The sequence below is a fragment of the Spermophilus citellus genome, assembly GCF_964194105.1.
Source record: "Spermophilus citellus genome assembly, chromosome: 9".
In the NCBI taxonomy this organism is placed as follows: Eukaryota; Metazoa; Chordata; class Mammalia; order Rodentia; family Sciuridae; genus Spermophilus; species Spermophilus citellus.
The window spans coordinates 123,435,073-123,450,528 of record NC_138191.1 but is presented as its reverse complement, the minus strand read 5'-3'; the positions used below and the strand labels follow the sequence as shown (position 1 = coordinate 123,450,528).

The 15,456-nt window shown below is 35.4% G+C and overlaps 1 protein-coding gene across 2 annotated transcripts in view; it reads left to right on the top strand.

Moving 5' to 3' along the window:
- KDM1A (lysine demethylase 1A) overlaps positions 1-15,456 on the top strand; it is a 62,846-nt gene that overhangs the window by 15,459 nt on the left and 31,931 nt on the right. Inside the window, exons 3-4 of one of the 2 annotated variants that reach the window (XM_081307324.1) lie at positions 8,872-8,931; positions 14,267-14,400. In XM_081307324.1, coding sequence (XP_081163450.1) covers positions 8,872-8,931; positions 14,267-14,400 — 194 coding nt within the window. The remainder of the gene's footprint in view (positions 1-8,871; positions 8,932-14,266; positions 14,401-15,456) is intronic. The other variant, XM_081307325.1, reaches the window with a different exon arrangement.

Sequence of the window (15,456 nt, the reverse complement as noted above, 5' to 3'; positions counted from 1 at the left end):
GTACGGGATTCAGCACATCTATGCTGAATGGTATGGTCAGAGCTCAGGTGAATATTTTGGTTTTGGTGGTACTAGGATTGGATCCAGTGCCTTGTCCATGCTAGGCAAGCGCTTTAAGCTATATCCCAAGCCCATGTTTTTTTGTTCTCTTGAAATTTTGTTTTCTATCTTGTTTTGGCTATCCTCAGATTTCTCTCCATCCTAACAAGTGGAGTCAAGAGTGAGAATGGCTTTCAGTTTCGTTGAGAATTAACTCAGATCTTACCTCCAGAAGAAAAATTTCAAGATTCTGTTATATCCCTATGCCTAGCACAAAACCCTCTTGTATAGATTTACCAGAACTGGCTAGGGAATTCATTCCTGATAAAGCTGTTTATGTTGCCATTGAGACCTGCTGGTGTAAAATAAATGCCTGAAATAATTTGAGGTTTTATTATATGATGTATGGTAAACACATTCAGACAACAGACCTAGGATTAACTTTCTTGCTTTGTTGTGTTTTGTTTTGTTGCAAAGCATTATTTCAGTGTCATGATTTGGATCTGTGCTCCAAAATAACTTAATGGAGGACTGAGAAAAATGTGATAGGCTGAAAAGGTAATTTAGATGAATTCATCAAAATTCTTATGTTCTGAGAGATACTATAAATGGATTAACATGTATACTATACAACTCTGGTCCCCATTCTTAGGTAATTTATTGCCTACCATGAGACACAGATGTATGCCTGTGAAACAGAAGGGAGAACTCAGAGTGTTATATTTTCAATTTAAAGATTCTATAGGGACTTGTAGGTAGAAAGGTGAAGGCAGAGGATTGGAAGTATGGAGGAGAATTTTTTAAAATATGAAATGGAGACATTCTCTGCCTCCAAATATGGTAGTTCCTCATTCACTTTATTTTATACACTTTGATTTTACAACTACAATACTTTGTTGCAGGCACAGTGCTGGACTCCAGGAGTTCAAAGATGACTGGGACCTCCTGCAAAGAATTCAGTATACCGTAGGGTTGCAGATATTAACAATTGGCCACAGTGAAGAAACAATAGAATAGAACTGTATACACAATATGTAAGGAACTTATGTAATTTTTATTTCTTAAATGACAGATAAAATTGTATGAATTTACATTTACAACATTTTTTAAAGTACATATGCATTGTAGAATTAAGTCTAGTTACTTAACATGTATTAACTCACATAGTCGTCATTTTTTTAACATCTACACTTAGCATTTTTTAATACGATATGTCATTATTAACTCTAGTCACCATGTAGTATGAACATTAAAGAATGTTTCTAACTAATTAGAATAGACTAAAAAATAAAAGAAAAAAGAATGTTTCTGTCCCAGATTAGAGTTTGGAAATTTTACATTAAATGTGGAGGATTGAAGTTGGGCTTTTATGAAGCAATTTTAGATCCTTTAGATTCTTTAACCATTGAATCTGGCTGATAAGAACCATTGAATCAGATGTTTAATCCTTGAGAGATAGATCTGCTTAATGAATTATTTCATTTCATTGATTATTTTTACTTTTTTATTAAGAAAAAATAATTTTTTTAGGTAAGCAATTTCATTTGCCTCTGAATTCTTTTTAATACCATTTATTTGATTTGACCTTGTTGTAATAGAATAGGTTAATTTGTCCATGACAAATAAAATTTTACTGTGAGGGTTAGGGTTAGGGTCTTATCTGACAAATAAATTTACTGTGAGGATCAAATGAAAAAATGTGATATCTACCTTTATGTATAAACATTTAGATTTATTAAATATTTGAACTAGGAACAGGAATGGGGTAGGCTGGTGTTTTATTAAGAAAAAATCGGGTCACTTAATGGATTATGAAGATATATTATGCTGTTAGTTTTGGAAACTGGAAAATGTTTATAGTATCTCATTGTCAGTCTTGTCATTTATAAAACAAATCATTCTCTTTTTTTAATATTTATTTTTAGTTATAGGAGGACACAATATCTTTATTTTATTTTTACATGGTGCTGAGGATCGAACTCAGTGCCTCACGCATGATAGGCAAGCGCTCTATCTCTGAGCCATAACCCCAGCCCTGAAGCAGATCATTCTTAAAGAATCTGTATCCCTTTGCAGTATGTGTACTTGTGTGTGTAAGAACTTTTAAATCTTGGTATTAAATCTTTTTTGTTAAATCATGAGAAAAATGGCAAATATTGGTACTTATAACAGACCTTTCCTTCTCAAGGGAATAATTGAAATTAATGTATCAACTGTTGAGATATAACAGATAGGAACATTTTTATTGTGTTTGCTGATCAGAGGTTTTAAAAATTTGAAGATAGTTTGTGGAAGGGGTTTGCTTTATATATATATATATATATATGTTATTTGAAGATCGAAGAACATGAAAATTGTATCTTCCTTGGAAGTATTAAACCCAAGACATATTTTAGGTGGAAGGGAGCCTTTAGTTTTATCTGGATGTCAGTAGCCAGAGTTCTGAGAAACTATTACCTTGAGCAGGGAAAGTGGATTCTGTTTAGGAAACTCATTCATCTCATTGTTAATGTTAGATCGGTGCTTTTAATAGAAGCTCCAGAAAAAAGTTTAATGTATTGCCCATTTTAAAAACAGGTGAATAAGTAAAAAAGTAGGCTTTATTTTTAATTGCTCAAAAAAAAAATCACCTTAAGTTTGGTAATTGGGCAACATGTAATAGCATCTGCATTATAAACTTTCTTTAAAACATTTTGAAATGTAAATTATGAACCAAATTTTGCAGCAAAATAAGTAGGATCAAGAAAATTCCTATTATGGAATGTTTAGGTAAATAGCATGTGAAAACTTAAATTCTCTCCATCAGTTTCTAAAAGATTTACTTGTAAGCCTTTTACTTTTGATAGGATCCTGGCTACTAAGTTTCTCATTTCTTCTTCTTCAGTGGTTCAGTGGAAATTCCAGGCAGGTTCCTACTTCAAGCAGAACCATTTTTCTCTTTTCTAGATCCTTAGAAGGTGGGTTTATGTACTGTGCAACCCTGGGATTGCTGTTCTGATTGAAATCAATGAATTTCATTTAGGATAATTCTGTTGACCAGAACTGATCATTGTTAGCAGTTAAAGGGTCTCTATGTGCTTCTAAGGAACCTCTGATCCTTTTCATTCTGATTACCTTAGCCCAGTTTACTTCATTTTTACATTTCTTCTTAATAGTATAAGACCATTTATTTTGCCAAGAGTCATGGTCAAAAAGGTATGAGGAAAGAAACACACAAATAAAAATGTATAATCCTCTTTTTGAAAAGCTACCATCTCTCACCACAGAGTGCAGAAAGGCAGCATGAAGTGGTGATGGTTACCAGTAACTCCTGCCTTTCTCAGTTTTATGTCCCCTTCCCCTTTGTTTGGTCAGTTGTCTCTGTTTAACCAATTCCTTTTTGAAACTATGACTTTCCTATACTCATGAGATTAATCATACATTTATAACTGCCTCAAGCTTGCTGAGCTAACTACCTTCATGCTATTTTAAAGACTTTTCAAGACCCATTCTGACTTCAGAGTTCTGTTCTTGAATTTCCAACCATCTTTAGAAGATTTCCATTTGATTTTATTAGCTTATCTTCCAAGTTTCCCATTTTGTTCATTGTATTACCTCTGTCCTGAATTAAAAACCTGAGTCATCATGAATGACCTTTATTCCTCTTTACTAAGTCTGTCAAAGTCAATTGTCTTATGTAATCTTTTTTATTTGCTATGCCTTACCCACTTAACCATGTTATTATTATTATTTTTTTAAATTTTTTTTTTTAGAGAGAGTGAGAGAGGGGGGAGAGAGAGAGAGGGGAGAGAGAGAGAGAGAGAGAGAGAGAGAGAGAGAGAGAGAATTTTTAATATTTATTCATTTTTTTTTAGTTCTCAGCGGACACAACATCTTTGTTGGTATGTGGTGCTGAGGATCAAACCCGGGTCGCACGCATGCCAGGCGAGCGCGCTACCGCTTGAGCCACATCCCCTGCCCCTTAACCATGTTATTATAAGTGTATTTCACTTAAGATCTAAATGATTTCAATAGCCTTTCGATTGAATCTCTTTTATCTAGGTCACTTTTCTCCTCTAATATGTGTGGTACAAGGTGGCCAGTTGTTTTGCTGCTTTCTTGCCAAAGCTTACATGGTTCTGTGCATTCTCCCTCGAACCCCACCCCACCCACACTGGTTACTGCTAAGATCAGTGTTTGGTTTAGACACGAAGGTGTGACCCCTTTTCCCCCCTCATTTGGTTCCCCACTGCTCTTCCAGGCTGTGTTCTTAATGGCACTGCACATTAAGATCTGTGCTTTTCTCTTTGCCTCTATGAGTGTTCTGAACCATAGTGGTGTTTTCACTGCCTCTCTGTCTACCAAGTGTTCTCTGGACTTTTGCAGAAAAGCTTCCTTGATTCTCAAGTTTAGCTTCCTTACTGCTTGAATCTTTCCCCAAATAGTTACACACTCTTTGAAAACAAGGTCTCTACCTATTCTTTAATATTGGTACGTGATGGTTTTTGATAGGTATTCAATAAACATCAAATTAGTGAGATTATTAAATAAGAAACTCAGCTGATTTGTTAATACAGTGGAGATTTGTGTGTTGAAAGATGGTTTTAACTTTTGAAATGTTGTTCCCTTCACTAATATATCAAGCTCAATTTGAAATGAACATATTGGCAGTCAGCTTTCTTCTATGAATTTAGCCATTTTGATAATTGCTCTTCCCTTTAAAAATTATGCTTCCTAAAAGATTTACAAGTTTCTCAAAATGTTCACTGAAGTTACCAAATACGAATGCTATTCCAGGAAGCTAGTCAAATGTGAACTGAAGTTCCTAGGAATGGCAAACCAATGATTCTTATCTCCATGCTTGCCTAAGTATTTGAAAGTCAACATAGGCTTCCTTTAAGATGTTGGAAGACGGGGCTGGGGATGTGGCTCAAGGATGTGGCTCAAGCGGTAGCTCGCTCGCCTGGCATGCTTGCGGCCCGGGTTCGATCCTCAGCACCACATACCAACAAGGATGTTGTGTCCGCCGAGAACTAAAAAATAAATATTAAAAATTCTCTCTCTCTCTCTCTTAAAAAAAAAAGATGTTGGAAGAGCTGGGGACGGGGGACGGGGTGGGGGGGGGCGCATGCTTGTAATCCCAGTGGCTAGAGAACCTGACGCAGGAGGACCAAAAGTTCAAGGACCGCCTCAGCAACTTAGTGAGACTCTGTCAAAATAAAAAGGGCTGGGATCTGGGCGGTGGCGCACACCTGTGGCCTGGGAGGCTGAGGCAGGAGGATTGCAGGTTCAAAGCCAGCCTCATGCAAGAGCAAGATGTTAAGCAATTGAGACCCTGTCTCCAAATAAAATACAAAATAGGGCTGGGGATGTGGCTTAGTGGTCGAGTGCCCCTGAGTTTAATCCCAGTACCCCCATACCCTGCCAAAAAAAAGGGGGTGTTGAAAAAGTGATCTCTTGAATATTTGAATCAAGATGAGAAAGCATCCAGCATATGACTATAACTGAAACACTTCTAATCAGATCTGATGAAAGACAACTGAAAGAAAGGCTGTTGTGTAAGATAAACCAAAAGGATTTGATTTTCAGTTTGGAGAAGATATGCACAAATAACCTGAATATTTAAGAGCTTTACTTTAAAACTTGAGGGTGTATGGTGGGAGGAAGGGCTTGTGATGAAACAAAAGGAAGTCAAAATTGAGTTGATATTAAAAAGTTGCTTTTGAATATTTTCATTTCTGTTTTGAACTTGTATTCATGGAAGATAACAGCCATGCTTGCCTGCTGTCATATGTCTTTGTGTCACTGTCAGAAATAGGGTCTTAACTTGGAAAAGCCTTGGAAGCTGGTGAATAAGGCATTGGTGTTATATATGTGCGCTACTCAGAAACACTGGATGGAAAGTTAACTGCAAATGTTTGTGTGCTATAATTAAAATGATGAAGAATTGGTCTATAATACCTCTAATAAAGATGACCCTTTTCAGCTCTTTGGAAAAATAGGCATCTTCAGTACCCATGAGAGGAAATAAGCAACCTCATCCTGTTATTTCTAAACAAGTTAGACTCTTATCAGGACAAAAGAAAGTATCTTTTTCCTTAAGCTTATTTTAAGCACTTTTTAGTTTTGTTTTCCATCACTTTTTATGTTTACACTACCTTCTATTGTTTCATTCTGTTTTTCTGCTTAAATAATCCTTTGGAATTTCATTTCTTGACTTTTTAGTTTTATGTTAAAAATCTACCCTGGGTTTTGAATATTTTCCATTTTTCTCTTTTAAGTATTTTTTAAATTAAAGAAAAGTACTTTTTTTAAAAAAAATTTTTTAGTTGTTGATGGACCTTTATTTAATTTATTTATTTATATGTGGTGCTGAGAATTGAACCCAGTGCCTCACACATGCTAGACAAGTGCTCTATCACTGAGCCACATCCCCAGCCCAGAAAAGTACTTTATAAAAATTTCTTACATATGTATACATATATATGTTGTGTAATAAGTATATGATATGTATATATCAAAAAAAGACCACCTTACCTTGCCTTGTTGTACCATTGTTGTTCTTATTACCCCTGCCCTTTTTTTTTTTTAAACACCTAAGTTAGGAGTAAGAAATACACATTTCTGTTAATTATCATTGACTCACAAAAAAAGAGAAGTCAGTCATAGTTAGTTCTGTTAGTTAGTTCATGTTAGTTCTGTAGGTTAACATGAACTAAGTAGAGTATTGTGTGACATATAGTTTGAAAATAAGGAAAATGATAGGAATAGGAAGGATAAAGTAATTCAGACTGAATGGTGAGGTTGACAGTGTTTTTTGTTTTATTTATCTAATTTTTTAGTAGTGGTAAGGTGACAAGAGATTGTTACTTTCATTCTTGCCAAATCAGGAGAATCATTTGAGAGAGAGAGAAAATGTTATTCCTAATGTCTAAATGTCATTCTTCAAACTCTGTTTCACTGTTCTGAATCCATCCCCCCACCAAATACTGTTTAGTATTCTTATCCAACTTGGTTCTATTGGAAATCAAACAAAACAATGACAACTTTTTTTTTTTAAAGAATAAATCCAGAACTTATTGTTTCTTATTTAAACTTTATATAATTTTGAGGCTGGGGATGTGGCTCAAGCGGTAGCGTGCTCGCCTGGCATGCGTGTGGCCCGGGTTTGATCCTCAGCACCACATACAAACAAAGATGATGTGTCCGCCAAAAACTAAAAAATAAATATTAAAATTCTCTCTCTTTCTCTCTCTCTCAGAAAAAAAAAAAGTTAAAAAAAAATAAACTTTATAATTTAAAATGTAAGGCCTGAGCTGGGGTTGTGGCTCTGTGGTAGAGTGCTTGCCTAGCGTGTGTGAGGCTCTGGGTTTGAATCCTCAGCACCACATAAAAATAAAAATAAAGGCATTGTGTCCATCTACAACTAAAAAATAATAATAATTTAAAAAATAAAAATAAATAAAATGTAGGGCCTGCATTTTCAAGATAAGTTTGCAGATTGGATTTAGGAATTGGATTTTCTCTTAATGATCATATGCTATTTTCCAAGGGTTATAAACAACAGATCACATACATTATGCCTTGTCTGAGCCTACCCTTCTAGAGCCTAGAGGACTCTTTAGACAACAGCGTAGTAAAATAATCATAGAAAAAGATTCTTTATACAGAGTATATAACTTCTGGGAGCATATTCTGATATTATAAAAAATCAATTTTATTTGTAAATAATGTGTTTAAGGATGAAGATGTCATTCAAAGTCTCACAGACCTTGGAGCATTTTTATGGGGCTAGCTTGGTTTGATTTTACTACTCCCTTCTAATTCAAGTGGTAGAACAGTCAGTCTGCTTTCTAGTTGGAATGTATGGTTTAAAATAGACTGTTTAATTAATGAAGCTTTTCCAGGTATAGATCAGTGGGAAATGGTGTTTTCATATCTTCCAAAAGATCACGCTGTAGTTTTCCTGTAGTGTACTGGGGGCTAGAGGCTTAAGAGGATTATAGTATCTGTCTTGGTAAAAGATTTTGGAAGCATCTGGAAGACAATCTATCCTGATTTTTTTTCAGATTGAATTTTCCAGCTTTGATTCTTTTCTTGACATTACTCCTACACATTAATCAAAGAAGGAAGATTTCTTAACAAGGCTTATTGTGTAGCTCAAGTTAGAAGTTCCTTTAGGATCTCACCTGCCTCCCTTTATACCACCAATAAGTGCATGTGTATCTGCAGTACTTGGCCTCTGATAGGGTGTCTTGGGATATGTTCTAAAGTTGTATTTACTAAAGAAGCATTGGCATATTCAGCTCTAGTACTATCTCCTGTGTGTAGTAAGTGAAACTAATTCTGGAGCTGAATCTTTAAGTTGTGTTCTTTGCTTTGAGGAGAAGTAAACTTTTTTCATTATCAGTCTTTTGCTTGTTGTCTTCATGTTTAACTTTTTTTAGATAGAAAGTTAAACAACTATTGAGTTGATGTTGAATTGTTGCAACTCCAGGTGCTAGAGCCCATTTCATACCCATTTTCTTACCAAAGGTGTTTAGAATCCATTTCCCCTCCCCAATTAACCCTTAGTAAATAAGACTGACAGCAAGAATTTAGTGATTAGAAATACCATGTACTTTGTTCCACTGACTTAACAAGAAGCAGCGTGTAAAGTTGAAATTTCCTGACCAGGATTTGGAAGATTGTGATGTAATACTCTGGGCCTTGATTCCAGAAGAAGGAGTTCTCTGAATCTGGGTTTACTAGTTGGTGGTGAATTCATGAGTCACCAACTATTAGGCCTTTATGTCCAGATATTATCTTAATTTATGGAGTAAGGTCCCTGAGTTCTCCTCTTTCCTTCCACAGGGCAAGCAGGAGGACTTCAAGACGACAGTTCTGGAGGGTATGGAGACGGCCAAGCATCAGGTGAGGGTGGCACTAGATGCTTGCCACTTAGTAGCAAGAGCCGCCAAGTCAGGGATTGATGCTTGCAAGTGTTTTTGGCTGTGGTATCCACATTTTAGCCAGAGTGCAGGGGAAATGTGACCCTCAGGACAGAGTAGTCTGATAGGAGAGAGTGTGGCCAGAATAAAGGCAAGCAAAACCTGTTGAAGTCCTCAGGCCGGTCTCAGCCCTCCGCTCTTCTTCATGTTTTTGAGGAGATGGCGAGTACTTTTCTCATTAGCAGTCTTTGCAGTAAAAATAAACATGATGTAAAACACTTAGGAATCATGGGACCCTTAAAAAGAAGAGTAGCAGTATGCATAGAAATGCCACGGACTTGAAAGTTTAAAAAAAAAAAAAAGAAGTATGCTAGGACTAGTCAGGCACACTATATAGGCAAGTGACATATTTTTAGATAAGGTTGATACATGGTGTTGGGAACTATTTTTTTCTATTGATGTTATATAGTTAATTTACAGTTTATCTCAAGTGAAAATTATCTTTAAAAAAAAAAAGAAGTCTACTGAGAGCACTTTTCAGAAATTTTTACTCCTAGAAAAAAGTAAAAAAAAATTATAGGGGCCACCTTCTGAAACAGTTTGTTCCAGGAACCCAAAGTAGTGTTTGGATTTCATCCTTTGAAGGATGTTTTTGTGTGTTCCAGTTCTCCAAGCTGGTTTATATATACCATTTGTTAGATCTGGAATAGGTATTACTTCATTGTTGGAGGTTGTCACTTTCTATTAAATCTACTTTAAAATTACTGTCTGTTGCAGTGTGCATATAGCAGGCCAGAAAGTATTTGTATCTTATTCTCTTGGATCAAAGGTAGTTCTGTGTTTATACAGTAGTTGGTAGTGAAACAGATCCAGAATGTTAGAAGTCTACTTCTTTAAATGCTATCCTAAGGACCAGAGACTGATACTCAGTACACGCTTTTCTTGGAGAAATTACAATTCTGATGTAGTACTGTTATCTATGACAGAGGGATCAAGAATACTTTAATGGAACTGTTGAGGATCAGGGAAAGCTTTTAGAGCTTTAATCTCAAATAATTTGAATTTTGTTGTTTTTTTGTCTTGTTTTTATCAAAATATTTGCTTTTTTATTTAAGTAAACAATGTGGTTTGTTGCTGAAAGTAACTGGACTTTTATGTGAAATGGTGTTGCTTCTTACTGTTAGTAAAACATGACTTTTAAGGAATTTCCAGGAGTGGTGGTAACTGTTCGGAACCCTTCAGGCTCTTTCTTCGGGTCCTTGTCATGTTCTGAAGTTTGCTTTTTTGAGACAATCCGTTAGTATTAAAAATGTGCATACAGGTGATCAGCTTTCTTCTCTTGATGAAGCTGGATGACCCCTCATGGGTATCTTGCAGCTAGGGGCTTGACTTCTTTAAAATCCACCTCAACTTGGTTGTGTACATCCCAATCTTGGCTCTAGAAGGGATCTTGGGGCCATCTTGTCTAGCATCCTGCCTTCACTAAACAGCATTCTATTCCTCTTATTTCATGGATTAGAACCTAAAATCCAAAGAGGTTTAGTGACTCAGCCAATGATGAAACAATAGTTGTAGAGGAGTGAGAGTCCAGGGATTCTTACCACTTGGTGCGTAGACCGTTGCTTACACCACTAGGTTAATTTAAGATAGGCATTTACCCCAAAAATGCAAAATCTGAAGTATAGAAAAAAATCATGATTCTCCATTTTTTTCTTATCTTTCTCCTACTATTCTTTTTATTTTATTTTATTTTTTAACAATTATAGGTCTTGTTATGGTGCATTTCTAGTTCACTAATTTTAAGTAACCTTATTATGTGTCTCCTATTGGGCTTCTGTTTTCATACTTCTCAGAAATCTAGTTGTAGTAAATTTATCTACTTTAGTTAAAAAGTCAAAGGCAAGTAATTTTTCATGGAGGTCTTCCCCCCTTCCATTACCTTACTCTAATCAAAATGCTACCTGTATCTTATCTGAATTGGGGAAATGATTTCATAGAATAGAGGGCCTATAATCTCACCTTCCCCTGCTTTCCTCCCTCTTCTTCCTCTCTAGTTGGCCTACCCAAAAAGGTCTGTTATTCGCCTAAATGTTTTCAGAGAGCGTGAGCGAGTCAAACTATTGAATAGAAAGGACAGTTCTGCCTTAGCATGATTACATTCTGGAGGTGATACTGGAATTACTTGTGTGAAGTGATGAGCTGGAAGGAATTGAACAGAAGGGAAACTGATATGTAGTCAGCCTTGGAGCCTCTGAAAATTTTAGCATCTTTGAAACACTCTAAATTTCCAGAATACTAGATTTTGTTAAATGCATTTACACAACAAAGCGCAAAACTGTGTTCCAGAGTAAATGTAAATGTAAATTTCTTCTGAATTATATGTACTATTGATACTTATTTAAACAATGAATATATTGTTAACATCAATTGTATTCTAAAAGGTTTTTTCAGTAAAGGAGAAAACTTATGAGTTGGATTACCCAAAGTAGTCTACTACTACACTTTGGAAGTATCCTACAAAAAAGGATGTTTTGATTTAGTTCCAAATCAACTTTTTTTTTTTTTTTTTTTCCGTTGAAAAAGGGGCCAGGCATAGCAGTGGTGCATGCCTATAATTCCAGCAGTTTGGGAGGCAGAGGCAGGAGAAATACAAGTTTGAAGCCAATAGTCTGGACAGTTTAATAAGACCCTGTTTCAAAATAGAAAATAGAAAAGAGGACTGGGGATGTAGCTTAGTGGTAGAGTGGGCTAGGTTTTAATCCCCAGTGCTGGGAAAAATAAAGAAAGGTGGAAGAGAGTATTAGTTCAGGTATATGATAATTCACAGCTGGTAACTTCTTTAATTGCATTTGTTTAAACTTTTGATGTTTTAACTTAGAGAGTTACTTAGAAATTGACACATGAATGACTTATGTAAGTAACATTTATAACATTGTAACAATTCTTGTTACATATTCTCAAAGTTAGGAAACTAGAGTGATTTTTGGTAAGGACATTTAAATGAGGAACCAAATATAATATGAAATCTAGTGGGCTTTTTTTTTTTTCCCACATGGCTATTCTGGCTTTCATGGAAAAATAGTTTTTGTAGTAGAATTTTCCTTGACGAACTACCTGTTAAACATATAGAAGATGATATAGCCAAGGAAAAAAACTCCTGTTTTTGGCAGGAAAAAGTGTAATTTAATAGGAATAAGTGATTTTCATGTTAATAGCATACACATAAAATGTATACCAATGTATAACCTATTAAGAGATATTTGGTAACTGGGGACATTGGTGCATACCTGTGTTCCCAGCTACTTGGGAGGCTGAAGCAGGAGGATCACAAGTTTAAGGTCAGCCTCAGCAACTTAATGAGACCCTGTCTCAAAATATAAAGGACTGGAGATATAGCTCAGTGGTTTCTCTGGCTGGGTTCAGTCCCCAGTGGGAATTTTTTTTTTTTTCATAAAAAAAGAGGTATTTGGTTCGATTATTCAGGATTATTGTGAGGTAATAGTGTTCCTTATAATGTGAGATGGTTTTGGTCTTAGATTTTTGGTTTTTGTTTAATTTATTTTGGTTTGGAGATAGAGACTGGGGACATCAAAGCTGTATAGTTTTAGGACATTTCCCATTTTGGGGAACAACTCTTACCCCTGATAATGAGCATTTCTTCTTTTCTTGTCTTAATTTCGTGCTTTACCTGCAGCACTGTGGCTCTTCCTGATTGTTTCTTTTTTCCCTGACAGTCTTTAATTTTATGATATAATGAATTAAATTTAAGGATTGTTGACTTGATTTAATAATGCGAAACAGTGTTTATGCTCATTATCTATAGTATATGAATAGCCTTTTCTCCTTGTCCCTAAGAACAGTGTTAATATGTAGCCCTGTTAGCATCATTTTTGCATAATCTCTTATTAACCATTATTTTTTTCTAGGTAGTATTTGCCATTTGAGTGTCATTATGGAAACAGACCCCTCAATAACCTAATAGTTATCTGAGTTACATCTTCACCTGTCTTGTTCTATCTCCTAATTTTACTAATTCCTCTTGTGTTATGTAAAATGATTAAATACGGACATCTGGTCTCTGTTTTGTTACTTATATATAATTACTTCAATGGTATTGAATTTTGAAATTCTTTAAATTCTTCTTTTTTTTTTTTTTTTAATGTTGGGGATTGAACCCAGGGCCTTGCTCATGCTAAGCATGCTATGTACTAGAGAGCTACACTCTCAGCCCTGTATTTTTATAAGCTAGTGATTATTACATCTTTATAAGATGATCTTGGAAATATGAGCATAATATTTGTAAATTAGATATTTCTAAAGATGTCCGTGTCCACCAGCTTATAAAAATATTTACTAACCAATTTAAAGAATTTCAAAACAAGATTTTACTTGTATATAGTGTATGTGTACACTAAATGTACTATGTAGCACATATGGTAATATACTTTTAATGTAGTGTATAGTAAAGCATTTTTAATGTTTTCTGCCAGCAAGAGTGAAGTCCTTGCATTCTTCTGACTTATCACTGTAGTCTGCTTAATTTCTCTCACTCTTTGCCAAAATTGAATATTGAGCGCTGATGGATGCTGCTATTGATGGAATCATGTATTTAGCATCATCTTTCTGTTACATGCTATAACCCTAAAAGAAGGCATGCAATTGTGTTTTCAACTTCATAGCCTCTCACTTTCCTGTTAGTATATATTCCCTTTAATCTTATTCTTTTATTTATTTATCATTTGTTGTTGTTTGTATTTTGGATTTTTGTTTGTTTGGTACTAGGGATTGAATCCAGAGGGACTTTATCATTGAGCCACATCCTCAGCCCTTTTTATTATTTATTTTGAGACAGGGTCTTGCTTAAGTAGCTTAGGGCATTGCTAAGTTGCTGAAGCTGGCTTCGAACTTGCTGTCTTCCTGCCTCAGCCTCCCGAGTTGCTGGGATTACAGGAGTACACCACCGTACCTGGCTGGTTCTTCACTTTTAGATTTTATTCTACACCACTAGTGATGCTAATTTTAGAACATCAGCCAGTATTATAAAGTTATTTTGTGGATGAAGAAAATATTCTAAATGCCTTATGTATTATTTCACTCATTAATAAATGTTTACTTGGGCATGCTGAGTGGCTGATTTGTAAGAAAGTTTCAGCTTTTGAAACAAATTGAAAGTTGTTTTTTAAAGGAGGTGAGATCAGTCTGTGAATGAGGCAAAACGCCACAGAATTATTCAGGTATAAAAGGAGTTCACGATGTGATCATCCGTGGTTTTGTACCTAATTGCACTTTTCCCAGCAGACCTTTGCTTTCTTTGCTAGGTGTGGAGGGTGCAGCTTTCCAGAGCAGACTTCCTCATGACCGGATGACCTCTCAGGAAGCAGCTTGTTTTCCAGACATCATCAGTGGGCCTCAGCAGACCCAGAAGGTTTTTCTGTTCATTAGAAATCGTACAGTAAGTTTCCATGCTAGCCTTTTTCCAACTGGATTATGAAAACTACATATGATTTTTGTAGAGAATATGGAGAAAAAAAAGGAAAGAATTTTAAAATGGTTTGTAATACTATTACTCCAGAGATAACCATTGTTAAAAATTAGTGGCTTTTTGTTTGGGTATTTAAAAAAATATATATGAAATTTTTGTTTTTATAAATTGAGGTCCTATTTATATCCATTTTGGTGGATCCTTTTCATACCTCATAGTGTACATTAAGGTATCTTTTTTTTTTAATATTTATTTTTTAGTTGTAGTTGGACACAATATCTTTATTTATTTTTTTATGTGGTTTTGGGGATCTAACGCAGGGCCTCGCCCGAGCTAGGCGAGTGCTCTACCGCTGTACCACAACCCCAGCCCACATTAAGGTATATTTATTTAAATATCCAATCATTTTTCTTGTGTCTGATGCTGGGAATTGAACCCAGCACCTTGTGCATGTTAGGCAAGTGCTCTGCCACTGAGCTGTAAATCCAGCCCAAGGAAAAACTTCTTGAAACAGTCACTTTGTCTTTCCTTCTAAGATAAGTGAAATGCTTATTGTGTTCTCATCACCTAGGTCAGCTTCCTCTGGCTGAATGATTAATGTCTATACAATGTCCGGTTGCCTGTTGGATTCTAATTTAATCATTAGACATTTAAATTTTCATTTTTGCCTTTCTGAAGAATCTCATACATCCTTTACTCTATCTGGGGCATTATTTCCGTATATTACAGATCTCAAAGAAAAACTAATTTGTCAAAGAGTGAATGCTTTTAAATTTTGATACCTATTGCCAGATTGCTCCCAGAAGGGCTGAACCAGTCAACATCCCCAGTGCCCATCCCTGTTCTGTTTACTTTTCTTTCTCTTCTCTTCTTTCTTTTCTATTTTTGGTATCAGAGCATTATAGTTACACACAGTAGTTGAGTTCATTTCAACAAAATCCTACATTGATTGAACTTGATTTATTTCATTTTGGTCCTGGTTCCCTGCCCCCCTTTAATCCTATCTCCTCCCCCTCTTTCCTCTAT